Raw genomic sequence first — 16555 nt, 5'->3', positions numbered from 1 at the left:
CAGTGAATTTTTCTTCACTTTTAAATACAGAATGAAAATCCTATCAAAGATACTTTCAGAAACCTATCAAGTGAATTTGGCTCTCGCTATACTTCAACTTCAAATTGAACTTTAACACACTATCATTGGTTTGACCATTGCCTGTGACAGGGTCATATTAGTAGGTACTCAGTAAATATATTGCAAAGCAAAGTCATTTAAGGATCTCCCAACTCAGACTATCCTAGTGCATAAAATGGATCAGTTTGAATCTGAAACAGTACCCACATGAATAAGAAGTACTATGTTCTTTTTAATAGGTGAAAAAAGTTAAAATAAGCAGAAATATATTTTCTGATAATTCACATATGAATTATCACAATAATGGCATTGTAGTTTGGAATATGAATATAAACAACTTTCAGTGAATTTACTCAGTAAAGTACAGGCAGATACATATTCTGAGGAGTCTATTTAGTAGTTGAGTAGTTGACAATGTTAGAGTGACATTCAGTCTCTTAAGATACCTTGAAATCATATCACAAATCTTATATCACTAGGCAGCACACAAGACAATTTCTCCTGTGTGAGAAGAAGACAGAAAGAAGCAAAGCTTCACTATTCATGGTGTTTTCAGCCTGTGGAGTGCAGTAGCTTCTGAAAGTGTAGTAGTAGATGTTTCCTTCCATGTCACTTTCATGCCTCAAGCATCAGTCCCATTGGACGCTCACCCCTGCAGAGGTACTGAGTTTTATACAGCAGTCAAGGTTTTAGAAGTGGCCTAGTTCAAATCAAATCTGTATTTTTCCAAGTCAAATGTCATTTATAAGAAGAATAAGCACATAATCCCCTAAAAAGGGAAAGGAGGACTGATTATACATGGCAAAGGTTTTCTTTTGTATTTAATGCAGTGAATATGTCGTCAACATTACCACTGAACTAAACATCTGAAATTTGGTACAATGAAACAAACAAAAATTAGTCATCTGTTAATGGTTACTAGCCACTAGATACATCTGCGGTTGTCGAATATCAGCCTTATAGACATCTGAGTAGACGTCAACACAGAACATAAATCTCACATTAAAGTATAATAGGAAGTTATTTCCAACAAATTATCTGATCAAACTTTCTGTAGTAACATCAACTTCATGAAGTATTATGTTTTAGCAACAAACAATGATGGTGGATGTGAGCATGTCATTTTAAACAGGATGTGCTAAATAGAGCATACTGAGGTCAAAGCCTTTCTGTAGAAAGGGAATTTAATTGACATTCTTTCAAGCATAGTGTATAAACAGATCAAAATAGTTCTATTATAAGAAATAGTATTTAACAACATATCTCTAAAATAAAAATACTTTAAAAATCAGCTTCAATGAGATTGAATTTTTAAAGAATCTTCCTTTAGAATGAAATATATATTTCTTGCTTTGAGCTTTTCTACATTTTTCCAGCATAACTCTCACCCCAGTCTATTGTTAATAAAGTAGTGCAAAACATTGTCTACAACAATTTCCACTGAGTTAATTCCCTACCGAGTTAGGGGAGTAAGACGTTCTCACCAACCAAATTGCTTTTCTCCAGAGGTGTACTTCCCTCAATAGACCAGGAAGTTAGATATAAAAACTACCGAAAGAATCTTGGGAATACAAGTTAGAAGTGTCACTTCTAAGGTATATAGTGACATTTTTAAAGGCAATCCCCCCAACTCCCAACAAGCAGTTTATTTTACAAAACAAGTTTTTCATGCATTCATATTATCAATGATTTTTTTTTCATAAATGAATGTAATGAAACTATGGTATACCACTAAGTACACTGCATTCTCCTCGACACTAAAATTCACACAGTAACAAAATCATAGTGTGCAGTAAAGCATTTCAGTAACCTAATGAGAAAGCAGATTTTTTTTCTGTGAGAACACTTGAGTATTAAAATATTTTTAGATGCATACTCTGACACCAAAAGCAGTTATGGCTATAGTTTGCTAGTATTTTGACAACTGAACTGAGTTGCTAATTTGCTAACTTGGTACAAATTAAAGTAGCAGTAGATATAAAAATTCAGATAGGCAATCATTTATAAACCTGGCAGTATTGGTGTTGTCTAGTCCCATAGAGATTTTAAGGTTTTAGATGGAATGATAGAAAGTTTGCAGGTTTTCTTTATAGGGTTTCAGAGTGTTGAAGATACTGTTGAGGTGCGTGAATGTACCTGTGCTCACTAGCTTAAAATCATCCTAGTCATACTGAAGTCATCTGCGCAGGCTCGAATGTCAGGATCTAAGTCAGGATCTATGTGAAACTGAAATGTGTCTATTCCATTATTCAGGCTTTGGGATTTCCCTCCCTTTCGAAATGTATAAAACATAGAAAACTGTAATGGATTACTTTTCAGATAAAAAATAGGCACATTTAACAAAAACTAAAATCAAATTGACATTTACAATTTATGTAGATTTAATCAGCGCACAGTTGAATATTTAATACGCTGGTTCTTCCACTTGTAATTAGAGAAACGTGTACCTTCCACTGTTACTGTTCCTAACGTTCGTTTCTTCAGTGTGTTGTATTATTATCCGCAGCTAACAAGGCTTTCACACAGCAGTAGCTAAACCTTTGTCAAGTTGTGTCTGTACAATAGAAGTATGTTTTCAAAGACATATCCCTTTGTACACTATTTACAAATTCTCTCAATCAGGATAAAAAGGCAAAATAAATAAAAAGCAGAAAGAAAGCAAACGCTGCTGAGGCTGAAGGCTTTTCCTTTTATCTCCCCACACAGATGCCGGTCTCCTCAGCGCTGGGAGCTGGCTAGCCAAGATTGTTTTTCTTTCTTTTATATGGGCTATGAGAGGGATCTGGTTTCAGTTCCTGGTATTGCACCTGTTTAAACAGAGTTCAGAGAAAAATTGGTCAGGTGGCCACTTTCTGGCAAAGAAGGGGAAAGCGAAGGAATGAGAGACTATGCTTGGGGGAAGAGTGGTCACTCTAGAAGCTATGTGGGATCTGCAGCTGGGATGCAGAAACCATGGGATGATAGAGCAGGCGTCAGAAGGGAACCCCTGTGTGAACTTCAGGATTGGGCTGCAGTCTTCACTGTCCATGACACATTACACTAAGAGCAAAACCATTGCCATCTACTTTGAAGGCCTCGAGAGTAGTTCTTTGCAACTTATTGTTTGTTTAATAATTTCCTCTAGTCCACTCTCATGTCAAATCAAAGGAAGAATTCAGCTGAAACAAAAAAAAAAGATATTGCTACAACCAAATTTTACTGCAATCCAAGAAAGGATTTTGATTAAAAAAATCGGTGGACTGAGGGTGCATGGCCAAAAAATATATAAGTAAATAAATATATAATCCCACACCAAAAAAAAAAAAAAAAAAATTTTCCGTCATAAGTTTAAATCATTTGCTAGTGATATAATTGTCACTTATTGTAAATACTGACTTTTCTTAATAAATTTGCTGTAGCCTTTTAAAATACATTTATGTTAATCAGTTGCTATAGCTTTATAATGGAAGGTGTTCCATTCATTATCCATTTACAGGTATGCTTTAGCAATCTGAAATTTTAGTGTTATTTTTTCCCGTGAAGTCTTACTTTATTATAGTTTTCCCACCAAATGTTATGTATTATTATTTTTAAAAATGTAGTATTGATCAGCCTATCATATTTCTGTGATAAAAAATTAATTTTCAGTGACAAAAAAAATAATCTTCCTTGGGGGTGGCGCCTGTGGCTCAGTGGGTAGGGCGCCAGCCCCATACACCGAGGATGTCGAGTTTGAACCCGGCTCTGGCCAAACTGCAACAACAAAAAAAATAGCTGGCCGTTGTGGCGGGCACCTGTGGTCCCAGCTACTCAGGAGGCTGAGGCAAGAGAATCGCCTAAGCCCAAGAGCTAGAGGTTGCTATGAGCTATGACGCCACGGCACTCTACCAAGGGTGACAAAGTAAGACTCTGTCTCTAAAAGAAAAAACAAAGAACCTTTCTTGGCCCGGCTTGGTGGCTCATGCATGTAATCGCACTTTGAGAAGCTGAGTCAGCCTTTGAGCTCTGGTGTCTTAAGACTAGCCTGAGCAACATGGCAAGACACTGTTTCTACAAACAATTTTTTAAATGAGCTGGTATGGTGGTGAGCACCTGTAGTTCCAGCTACTCAGGAGACTGAGGCAGAAGGATCACTTAAACCCAGGAGTTTGAGGTTGCTGTGAGCCATGACACCATGGCACTTTACCCAGGGCAACAGAGTGGGCTGTCTCAAAAAAAAAAAAAAAAAAGCAAACAAATCTTTCTTAATTATACTTGAAAAAAGTTGATGGTTAAGGGGCATTAACCTCAAAGGATTTTTGAGATGTGCTCCAGATTTCAAGAAACAGCCCTCTCTACAAATGATCTCCAAACATGCATCTTTAAAACTTTATTCATGCTAATTCTGGAAAGAAGCGTTTCTCTCTTCAGTGTCCGCTGGTAGGATTTGTTTCATCATTTAACATTCCTGTTTCCTTTGCTCAGGTTGTGGTGATGTCCTTTCATCATCTCTGTCCGAACGTGGAGGCAGACGCCCTGGCAGGCTCTTTATGCAGTCTGCTTCCACTCTCCCATTCTAAGTTCTTGGATATCACCTCAACTGGGCTAAATTTCAGATTGGTAAAATCTGTGATGGGCTAATTATTACTAACTTTACCCAGTTCTTCTAAGACTTTGGAAATTAAAAGGTCAAAACTCAGTGTGACACTATGTTAAAATAACGGCAAGAATAATAATGAAACCTACATACCACTTGTACATCTGAAGGGACTCTGGAAAGGAAGTCAAGTAGTTCATTGTTGTCAATTGCATACGGACTCCGCAGCTTTTTTGTAAATTTATTGATGCCTGAAAAAGTAATAGATCAAACAGTAAATTCTCCTAAGTATGGAGTTACATACAAAGCACACTTCTTGTGGAAATGTTGCCGTGATTTGAAGATCAACCTTTTGTATCCTGCCTCTCAGCCTTGACTTGAACTAATTAATACACCAGTTTTCTCTCTTCCTCCCTCCCTCTTTCCCAGTTCACCTGCTGCTTTGTTTTTCTCTTTGCTCTTCAGTAGCTCCTTCCAAGCAGGAAAACCTTTTCTATTTGGGGAATAAAAAGCAGTATCTAGCAATAATGAGCAAAAACTTGTTTTTTTCCCACCTCAGTGTTACGGTACTGAAAAGCCTTGCTTTAGCGTTTCATTAATAATGAGATTTGGCTTCCTATGTTTTAGATTGTGTTTGTTAAGGCAAAGGTCAATTTGCTGGTTTCCCCTTTTTCAACTGATATGCCTTGGTGGGCAGAGGGGTGTTGCTATCATGTGTGCTAAGTCTTCAGAGGATACATGAGCTTAATTATTTTCAAACCTGAAATGAAAGCTACAAGCTTTGGGGAAAAATAAACAGCTTTACATGAAATGAACACACTGGTAAAAACTGAGCCATCAACTAGAGCATCTCGGCTCCTCTGAGAATTCACACCGAGTAAACAGGATCTTGATTTTGGTCTCTGTCTCCCCACAGAAAACCCAGGCCTTACGTTTCTGACGAATATTTCACCAATCACCTACCACTGAAGGAATAGTGTTCTTACTTTATTTGATGAAACAAGAGGCCCAAACACAGCCTCTAAAATTACTTTTAAGATAGCTAGCCAGTGAGGCCGTTGCAGGTTGTGTAGCCAGATGCCTGCCCTGGGCTCCAGAGAACCAGGGCACAAAACAGCCCAAGACAGGGCTGACCCTAAAGAGGTGAGTGTTACTGACACCTGACTCTCTCTATAGAACATCTGCTTTAAAAATCAGGACAGAATGAAAGATGAGGGCTTCAACATGGAAGAAGAAGCAAGAGCATAGTGGAAATTTCCTTTTTCTCATGTAGTGAAAGTGCTGTCTTCACTGAATTTCTTAGAACTGTAGCAATTAGGAAAGGAAGACATAGTTCCCCTTTCCCCCGCCTCCCACGCAGGGTGAGAGGCCGTGGCAGTGGGAGGCAGGGTGAGAGGGCACGCCCATGGCTGACACAGTGGGCCACAAGGAACAGGTGCTCCGATTTCTTAAAACTGGAGAGTACGGAGACAACCGACCTGTACTCCCTTCACTCCAGTGTATTTCCTTAAAAGTCTTACAACTCTCTTTGATCTTTTCACTTTTCAACGTCAGCACATGTTTTCTGAAGTTAAGACCCTTTTTGGTTCTTGGCATTTGTATAGGGTTAGCAATCTTAGGTATATGGGTATGCAGGTGAGGGGCAAATAAAGAACTCTACTTCTCTCCAGTCTTGTTTAAATATATCATTGATGTCATGGTTCAATACGTTCGTAGATCCCAAGACTGAAAATTGAGTTTTCCAAACCAAGAATTTGTTTAGGCCTCAAAAAATGAAGAAGGCTGTGATTGACTGTCTTGTAGATGCCTCCTAGGTACACAGGAATTGCAACATAATCTCACTAACAATTAGGCTCCCCAAAATCATTTTTAAAGTAGATTTTTTTGTACAAGCATTCTTGTTTAATTCACAAACGGTAGACTTTTTTGCTTCTAACTAAGGAGCTTGTAAATGTCAAGGACCCTCTTCCTGATTCCTAAAGGTGACCTCTTGACAGGCGGCTGTGTCTTTTTCCATACACTTCCACAAGATAAAGCACCACAGCAAAAAAAAAAGCGTATTGTCCTGAGTGCACCATATGGATCAAAATGCCTGTGTTTGTATATAAGTGGTGAAAATAAATCAGAACGGTATCTAGACAAAGCTACACTTTGATATATGAAGAATCTGCACGACTCCATGTTTATCGTATGATGAAGCCTAGGGTGCCAGATAAGAAAAATGCATTTTGCAGGTAGACCTAAATCTCTGTACTGTTGTGATTTTTAACTGACCTGTCTCTTTTCATCATACAGTACCTTTATGACTGTAAATATAGGGAAATGCCAGCAACCAATAACTCATCCCTTAAACATAGTTTGTTCTTAGCAGCTAAGGGTGGCAGGAGGAGGCTTTACTTACCCCAGACAAGGACAATGTATCTCAGCGGAATGAAGTACAGGATAGCTGTGAACACACAGAGGGCTACAATGGCCAGCCAGCTCAAGAAAGGGACAGTCCAGTTGAAAGTACTGAATGAAAAATTAACACATCAGCAATCTGGGTACTTCATACCTTTTCCAAACAAAGATTAAAATAACTCTGTCTCAAAATAAATAAATAAATGAATAAATAAATAAATAAATGTGATTCTGACTAACTTGGGACTTTAGTTGAGTCTGCATTTTTTTTCTGGAATGAAGTCCTACCGTAATGGGCTATCAGGGGACATAGGCTAATAATAATTTGCTCAATTCCATGAACATAGGGCCCATGTCAGGGGTCTTGGTACCAACCCCACCAGAGTGTCCCAGGTGAATTCAAAGTCTAAAGCTGTTGCACTACTTGGGCAACTCACCACATGGAAAAAGATCTTGGTTTTTCTACTGCTAGAGTGAATACCTAGCCTTGTTTTCTCCAAATTTTCATAGAGGAGAACACCCCTGGGTTCCTTCTTTCAACTCTTAGTAGCCCCCACTTGAGAATAAAACGTTGCCAGCAATTATTGGTGGACATGAACCTTATGTGGTTGTGTAAGTCTTCTGACTTTAGAATTCCTTAGAGCAATATTCACTACCTACCTCAGCTATGTTTTGAATGGAACTAGAAATCAGGAAAGGGGATGAGAACAGTCAGCCTCATAAAAATGTACCTGTCATCACTGCCCTTCTTCCCAGAAATACAGAGGTAATTAAGAAATAAAGTTGGGATTGCTTACTATTCTCCGGCAAAGATAATAAGAGGGCTAGGTCAGAGAAGGCTGTAAGACAGCATGATAATAAAGAAAGAAATGGGACCAATGACTAGAAGTAGTTACAAAACAAGGTAGGACTGAAGGGACGGGAAGAAATTTGGTGCAACATGAAGACAAGACCACAAAGACAACATAGAAAAATTTTGTAAAGATGATGTAAAAAAAAAAAAAAAAAATCAGAGAAATGGAACATGGAAAGGCTGTAATCATTTAAGGGCTTTTTGTGTAGAAACTCTGTGGTGATTCTAGATAATTGTTAATAGAGTGACAAAATTATGAAGAAAGTAGAAATGCTGCATGGCCCCTGCAGGGTTGGGTGTATACAGACGTCACCATTGGCAGGGGTACCATTGCATTCTTTGAAATCTGTCCTCAACGTTCAACCACAAAAGAGGAACTAGCATGTCGTGTTGACTGACTCTTTGGCACAGTTTAATGAATAGAGCCAAGATGTCAGCAAATGTGTTTTCAAGCTTCGGTTATGTTACATGGCTGTAGATGGCATCAACCTCTCTAACACTTGGTTTCCCCATTTATAACACGAGATAGCTTTTATTGTTTCAAGGAAGATGGTAACATGTTCATGTGAATTGAGATGATATTAGTAGAGTTTATCAATTCCAGAAGCATAAAATATAGTATGTTTTGTGCAAGATAGGGACAAAGGCACCAAAGACAATTTAGAAAAATATAAATTATACATGTAGTTAAATGTTAGTGTTATTTTTTTCTAGTTTCCTGGTAATGTATTGTTGTCTTTGGGGCGAGGTTTGTGCGTTGTGATTCGATAAAGGATGATTGCTAAATGTAGAGTCTTCACATAATACTTAGGAGTTGTTTCTTAGCATTGTGGCCTGTAACTTGCTTTTTCTGTCTCTCTAGGTCAACTGTTTCCTAAAATTATTTTTCCTGGTAAAAAAGAACCAGTGTTGGATCAGTCAGGTTGTCTTGTTTTCAGTAACTTTTGGGGTCTGGCTTTTCTGTCATTGTTTCTTCCTTCCTAGTCAAGAGTGAGCGCCCGTGATTGTTACCATGGAAAGAATTGTGCCCTTCCTTCTTGATGGACACCTGTGCCTCCCTTGCTGCTTGTGGAGAGAACAGAAGGCTGAAGGCTGTTGAAGACACCAGCCTTCTGCTTGCTTCCCCTTGGCTCCGCTGAGAGCCATCCATCACACCACTGCGTGTGTGAGGCGCTGGCTCCTCACTCACAAGACCTTCCTCTGGGCAGCCCTCTGGAGGACGCCCTGTGTCCTCCTCCTTCCTGTTGAAAGGGCAAATGGCAGAGAATCCTCACCAGTGTAACCAGTGTTGGAAAAATAAAAAGACTGTCTTTTTCTATATCCACACTTGCATCACAGAAACTAAATCTAGAAAATAACCCCTCCCCCCAAAAAAAGATGCAATTCAAGAAAGCTCTGGAATGATTATTTAGTAGCAAATAATTATAAAGCCTTTCATGTGGTGCTGAAAAACTGCTTCTCAATCTGCTTTCTGGACAGATGCTCTTAATCCCATATGACCTCAGAGGAATTTCTCTTTTTTAGCATCCAAAAGATTGTTGTGCAGAGGAGATGACTCCTCTAAGACTCACTGCACCCTATGGCATATTTGTATACTTCTGCATAGACAGTTCTATGAAACCCAGGTTTCCCTCCAGGCTGGCCCACCATCAGGATCTGGTCCCATCCCTCAGCTAGCCATCAGTTTTCCAGCCCAGCACCTGTCCTGAGGCCTCCTACCACTCAGAATTACAAAGGAGTGTCCTCCTCTCAGACATTCACTAGCCTGACCCAGGGTCTTCTGGTGTAAAGGCGATGTTTCCATCAGGTTATCAGCACACCATTAACCCAACATAAGGGAGATCAAGGTCAATAGTTAATAGAGAAAGGCCCCAAATTCAGGGCTTCACGCTGCACTTCAGTGGACAGCGTGTGGAGGACTAGAAAACATTTTTAGACATGGAAATACAGGGAAGAAGAAGGAGAGAGAATAGATGTGGAAATCGGTCTTCAGAAGTCTAAGACTAAATGTTGCTTAGGGCACACGTGGGAGTGAAAGGGAGGCTGTTCTGTCTAATGTAATATAAGAAAGTGGAAACTCAGCACCTAGGCATATGTGGAAATGTATTAAACAAAAAATTATACAAAATAAAATGCATTATCCCTCGCAACATGAAAGGCACCGGATGAATGACTCACACTTTTCGTTTAAATAATTTACTCCTTTCAAATTCTGTGTATGCCTAAGGATCCAAATCTGCAGAACACTTTTGGTTATGAATAATAAACAATGAATAGATATGTGAAACTAGGAAAATAAAAGCTGAGCTGGATAGGCAGCACCCCTTTTTGAATAGACCATTAGCAATCATTATGTAGGCCAATTTTCACATAATTTAGTAGTAGAGGGCCTTAGCATATCTTTGAACTAATAATTGTACATTTTTATAAAGTAAACTTTTTTAAAATTATATTAATAAATTTAAAAATAAAACAATATAAGATTAAGAATTTAAGTTTCTTAAGTTTACATAGATCACAATGAAGCTATATTTCCTTATTTTAAAAAATTAAGAATTTTATTTGTTTAATTAGAAACCTTTTCTGAATAACAAAACATTAGTTTATTTAATTGACAATTACGATCTCAGCTATTTAGTACACAAATGTAAAAGAATTTAAGAATATTTTTGCAGGGTACCATACATAGTATAATTTCTTTTAAATGTAGAGTAATTTGATGAAAATATATTTAGACCAATAATAAAATGCAGGTGTGTCTTGATTACCTGAAGTCTTCATTGAGCTTGATTTATTTTTTTTCTATCACAATCTCAGATTCCATTTAAGAACAAAGTCTTTCACAGTGAAAAATGTGCTAAAATTTAGTACGGTGTTAATTCTTCAAAGCTACAAGCCTGACTTCTTTCCAACCAATATGTTCTAAATTTCAGGAAGGAAATTGACAGAACTTTCATAAAGCCAAAGACTGGCAGAAACAAAGTAAATAAGGATGGAACTGAGCAATAGATCACCCAGAAGGAGAGTCCCCTGCCAAAAAGAATGTGGCATTTCACCCTCTGAGAAACAATTGGACACCTGTCCCACCGAAGGCAGGGCTCCCATGTCAGCACCACTCACTTCTTTATCCTTTCGCCAAAGGAAGCCACTTCATCTAGGATGTTCTGGACACTGACACATACCTCCTGGATGGCATAGATTTTATTTATGAATCCCTTTTTTTCACTGTCCTAAAATACAATAAAAGAAGAAATTCTGTATGAGTAAAGGTTTTCTTTGGTGCTTGAATTCTTTGGGTTTTCCCTTTTTTATAAAACTTTATTAAATAAATTTAATCTTTGTGTGTCTATAAATGGGTAATCAGAGCCCATGAAAATGTAAGGGACATGAGGAAGACAGGGGCCCAGCATCATGGCTCTGTGTTCACTCTAGTTACGTGGGCTGCAAAGCAGGAGATTCGGGTCCTGCTGCTCTTGTCCTGATAGATAGAAACTTGGGGTTGGGAGTGACAAGAGAGATCAGATCTCAAAATTATCAAACCCAGATTCTGACCTGGCCCCATGACTATTAGTGGACCTGGTTTCTTGACCCTCCCCTCCCCCACCCACAGACATGAGTTTGATTATGGCTCCAGATACTTTTGCAGCAGATAATCTGGATGAAAATGAGAAGGTCTGTGAACAATGAAAACTGCAAAAAAAAAAAAAAAAGCAGTAAGGTCAACTGAAATCTACTCTGGATACTTCCTAGATCAGAGTCACACTAAGCTTTACCACTGTCTAAAAATAATAGTTGCATATTTTATACAGTAGCATATGCTGTATTAGGTTCTATGTGCCCTCTTTGTACTTAGTTCTTCATTTTAAGATTTGTGTTGAATTTAAGCAAGGCTGGTGAGCTCCATGTAACGGGTGGGGTAGGGATTGAGCTCACAGCACCCAGAGAGTGGGTTAAGCCTAAAGGAAATGTGCATATTTTGTAATTTTATACCTAGAGGAAGACAAAGTGGTGGCCTTTCACATTTGAAAATTCTGCTTAGTAGCCTGGCATCACAGGCACTTGCCTAGGCTGCTCAGTGGAGACCATCCAACCCCAATTCCAGGACTCAGTCCTCCATGCCAGCTTGAATATCTATAGAAATGTAGATCCAATTTCATTACTTTAACTTCTTTTGAACACTTACACACGATGCCAGAACACTTGAGACCTCATGTGGCAGTCAGTGCTTGCTGAAAGCAGCCAGGAAGCTAGAATAATAATGTCATGCTGCACATTTACATACTGACTTTCATTTCAGAATCTGAAGCACTTTAGACTGTGAGTGCTTGGCCAGGCGGCAGCTCCACCTCAGAGAGGGAGGGCAAGTGAGTGGCGGGTCTGTGTGCATCAGGGAGTACTGGGAGGAAGGGCATGGAAGCCAGTTCCATAACTTGATCTTTAGTATAGACACCACTTACTTAGAGCCTTCGTTTTAAATTTAATTCTCATGGAAGAAGTTGTGTATATGATTAATCTTCCTTATGCCAGATGGATTGTCACTGAGGTAGATGAGATGCACAAAGCTCAGTAGCAGTGCAGGGAACAATCAACTGCCTTGGGGGTTCCCTGCCATCTTTAAAAGCCACCCTTCACTTGTTGTGATAGACACAGGTGTACCAATTTCTTCTCTTAAAACAAAATGTGTTAATTTCATGCATGTAACTGTACACTTTAGATAAAATGAATTCCCAATGGCTTCTTACAGTTCTTTTATAAGCCACCGAGATCATCTGCCCTGATACTCTGCACGGCCCTCAGGCCGTGTATTCTCGTCTCTCAAGTACCAGTTAAGTTCATTTATGACCACAAACAATGTGTTCTTATATTTTTCTGCATATGGAATAAGTCAGGTTGGAGTCAAATTAGGCTGGCTGTACAATGAACGTCCAATGAAAATAATGTCTTCCCAGTTCAGAATTAGATAAAAAAAATCTCAAAAATAAGTGAAATGTATTTCACAATGACAATATACACAATTCTTCGTTATAACCTTAAGAAATGTACAAAACATATATGAAAAAATGATTCCCCCCACCCCCTGCTCCATTAACTGTATAGGATTAATGCCATTTCAAGCAAATACTAATGTTTGGAGTGGAGGAAATGGGAAGAATTTGGTAGTGTTTCTGAAATTTGTTAGGAAGAATAAATAGAAAACTACAGCCAAGAAATTTCTGCAAAAGAATCAGTTGGAAGGCATGTAGTATACTCAATATTTAAGTAATTAAAATCAGATATTGACTTGTAAGAGAGATTGGTATATGGTAAGGTAGTGTATATAAAGGAAATATTATGTTACCAGGCAATTGTGCTAACTATTTAGGAAAAATTTAGTCCTACCTTAAATAGATTCCTAATAAAAGATAGCCTAAATTGCCCCCAAATTCACCTCAAATAGATAGCCCTAATACATTCTTAATTAATTTTAAGAAGCTAAACACTAAAAAATGAATTACAAAAAGATAAGACAATACAGGTGAGTTATTTACTGACCTTGGAATGGGAAAGAACTTTTTAAACATACAAGCAGGAAAATCACAAAGAAAAGTAGTGGTTACATAAAATTAAAAACTTAAAAGTCATAAATTCAAAAGGCTGAGTCGAAAAAATTGCTAACAAATATGACATGATGGGATGGCACTTCTAATATATTCAGTAAACATCTGAAAACTTTTTATTGCTGTTTTTAAAAAAAGAAAAATTATTAACGTGTTGGATGGATTAACTATACTGCATACAATGGATAGACTTATGAAATTAGAAAACATTCAGAGAAAATGCTTATAATCTTCTCTTAAAGAAAGTTGGAAGTAAATAATCCTAACTTATTTACATTTTAAATGGCTATGTTGGCAAAAAAAGATGAAGGGAATGTGCCAAAATTCCGTATTCCATTACTGGAATAGTGATGGAAGTTCATCTTCTTCCTACCTTCCTCTAATACTCAAATTCTTTTCTATTAATATTTTACTTTTGTAATCAGAATATTTCCCTAATTTTTTTCCTAGTATTAAGGGAAGATGTGTAGAAGAAATAAATGAATCAATGCTTATTGAGCATGGTTTTATGGTGGTTTATTTTTTCTGAACTAATTTATAAGCTATCTCATTTTTGGAAAGAAGTGGAGTATACAGGCATCACTCATCACGCACCATAAAGTGCCTTGTCACATAATTCATTCAATCATCACAACCGGGCTACAGTGTTGTTATTTTTCTCTACCCTGCCGAAGAGGAAGCAGGCTCAGGGAAAAGTTACTGAGCCTGGATTGGGTCTATACCTGGCCAACTCCAGAGTCTGTACTTTCCACAAAACACTGTGTGACCTCCCTCTTCTATCCAAGAAGTTTTTAGCTTCTACCCAGAATCTCTGTGAGATAATCAAGAAGGGCAGGCACCCACTTTTATTATAGACACCATGATCTAGCCTTGGGGTTCATCATGCAGCTGTAATCTTCAGCAAGAAAATGAAATTCAGAAAGATGATTCAGAGGTGGAAAATGAAAGCTGTGTTAGCAAGTGCGAGATGCAACATCAGTGATGTGTGCAGAGGTTAGATGTGGGACCTACATTAATAGGATGTGTTATCTGCAAGGTCATTTTTAGTAGATACTTTAAAATCAAAGTGTTAATGTATGACTATTGGCTAAGATTTTTTTTTTTTTTTAAATATGCTCACTCTTAATTTTTTTTGTTTCTCCTGCACTCCCAGCCCACTGCCACATCTTTACCCTGGGCAACCAAAAGACAAAATAAGATGGTTGGTCTATAATTGGCAAAGTTTTGAAAAGTAAATGCTTTGGGATAAAAGTTTTATTTTAAAATCTCTGTTATCAAATTCTATATTCCTCCACTGTGGTCTACAACCAATGAAGTAATTATTCTTTATATACAGTATATGACCCAAAACTGCAGTGGGTAATGGAATTTCACTGTGTTGCATTCCAATATTTCACACGGTCTTCAGTAATGTTCAATACTTTATTAGTAGAGAATAAATTGGTACATTTCTTTTATTGTCATTTTCGTTTTCCTTTATAAAGCAGCCTGGCTGAAAGAAATATCATAGGGTAGTTAATCATCCAGAGGCTTGGTGGTGACACTGTTTTTGTTTTTTTTTAAACATGCATTATTAGAATTTCTTTTGAACATGTAAAAAAAAAACATAAAAAGCATCTATAACTATAAATCTGAGAATGTTAGATCTATATCGCACAACAATTTCTAATGATTCTATACAATTTTTAAAGGCTCTCTTACTAGATCTTAAATAGTCCACAAAACATCAGTAACTAAAAAACTTGAATTACAGTGACTCTTGAACATGTGCCTATTTTACTATCACCTGTCATAGTAGAAAGTTAAGTAGATTCTTCCAAAGAAGTAGCTACTTTCTAGCTTTGAGATGGGAAAATCTAAAGACCTAAAAATAACTAACAGGTGTACCTTACATATTTGGAGAATTCTGCACATTAACTTTCAAAACTAAATGACATTAATTCTGTTTTAAATGGGGACAAGAGGCCAGGGCACAGGTGTCAGGTGCTGTGTCTTCTGAGCCCGGCTCCTCCTCTGGGCTGCGTCCCGACACTTCTGCACTGAGAGGCCATCGTGGTCACCATCAACCCTGCTAAAGTCACAGAGACTCAATGGTGAACACCCGGGCTGTGTTAATCAGTTAGCAAGTACGTAGAATTTTCTGGCTAGAAAGATTACCATAAAATGGATGTTACTTCACTCTTTAGGGTAGGGATCTTGCGAGTGAAAGGGGGGTGTTCTTAATGTTATGCCAGGATGACGAGCACAGGCCTGTGCCAGCAAACGCATGCGGCATGTGGACGCTTCCCTACTGTCTGGAGGAAATACTCAGATTTGAGATACCTTCTACCTTGATGAGTTAATCTCAATCAGAATGTTGCTTCTTTTAGAAAGTCTTGCTTATGTAACCTCTGGCACAGGGTGAGTGATAGGTTGTTGTTTGCTATGAGACGTGATTTCAGTTCACCACTGACTGCAGCTCGTCTGTGGACAAGTGCAGACTCGGCACGAAGTCTGCAATTATACTTGGGGCATGCCTGTGTTTCTTGTGTATTTTCAGTGCTAAAGATGGCTTTGCTGCACTGTGTTATCTGGGTCAGCCAAGAAAATGCCCTGCAAAGCAGACCTCCTCTCAGCTCTGTGCTTCCCGCGCTGGGAACATGTGACAGACAGGAAGTGCAGTGTGGATAAAGGCAAAAGGTGCAACCAGGTCCTTCCTCAGCGCACATGTCTTATCTTTTTCAGGTATAAAAAATAATTCAGCCCAAACTCTAGAATACTGAAATTCTCAGAGAGCAGCTGAGCATCTTACAGGGTCCCCTGGCTACTGAATCTTACCAGAGCGTCTTACTCCTTTCCTATTTCATCCATCCTATCCTGTTTTCCTGATATTAGCCTTGAAAAATAGGAGCCTGCTATTGAGACAGGGAAGGCTTCCGAGAGAGATATTTAAGGTTAAGGCAGTAATATTGTTCTCTTAAAAAAATAAAATAGTTCTCAAAAACATATATACTCCAGAATTATAAGAAATACTATAATAAAATAATATATGTAAAGGTCCCAGTACAGGCCTTGGTACACATAAACTGGCCATTATTAAATAAAATAATG

At 38.1% G+C, this 16555-nt stretch overlaps 1 protein-coding gene across 11 annotated transcripts in view; it reads right to left on the bottom strand.

The window, feature by feature from the left end:
- Positions 1–294: 294 nt before the first annotated feature.
- Positions 295–16555, bottom strand: part of MCTP1 (multiple C2 and transmembrane domain containing 1) — a 621784-nt gene continuing 605523 nt past the window's right edge. For all 11 annotated transcript variants that reach the window (XM_053586428.1, XM_053586455.1, XM_053586444.1 and 8 more), the window contains 4 exons: positions 10989–11098; positions 7017–7126; positions 4769–4866; positions 295–2867 (listed from right to left, as the gene is read on the bottom strand). In XM_053586428.1, the coding sequence (XP_053442403.1) occupies positions 2796–2867; positions 4769–4866; positions 7017–7126; positions 10989–11098 (390 nt within the window). In that variant the 3' untranslated portion in view covers positions 295–2795. The remainder of the gene's footprint in view (positions 2868–4768; positions 4867–7016; positions 7127–10988; positions 11099–16555) is intronic.

This window comes from Nycticebus coucang, chromosome 1 (assembly GCF_027406575.1).
Source record: "Nycticebus coucang isolate mNycCou1 chromosome 1, mNycCou1.pri, whole genome shotgun sequence".
Lineage (NCBI taxonomy): Eukaryota > Metazoa > Chordata > Mammalia > Primates > Lorisidae > Nycticebus > Nycticebus coucang.
Note: the sequence above shows the minus strand (reverse complement) of the source record. Positions and strands in the feature narration are given on the sequence as shown.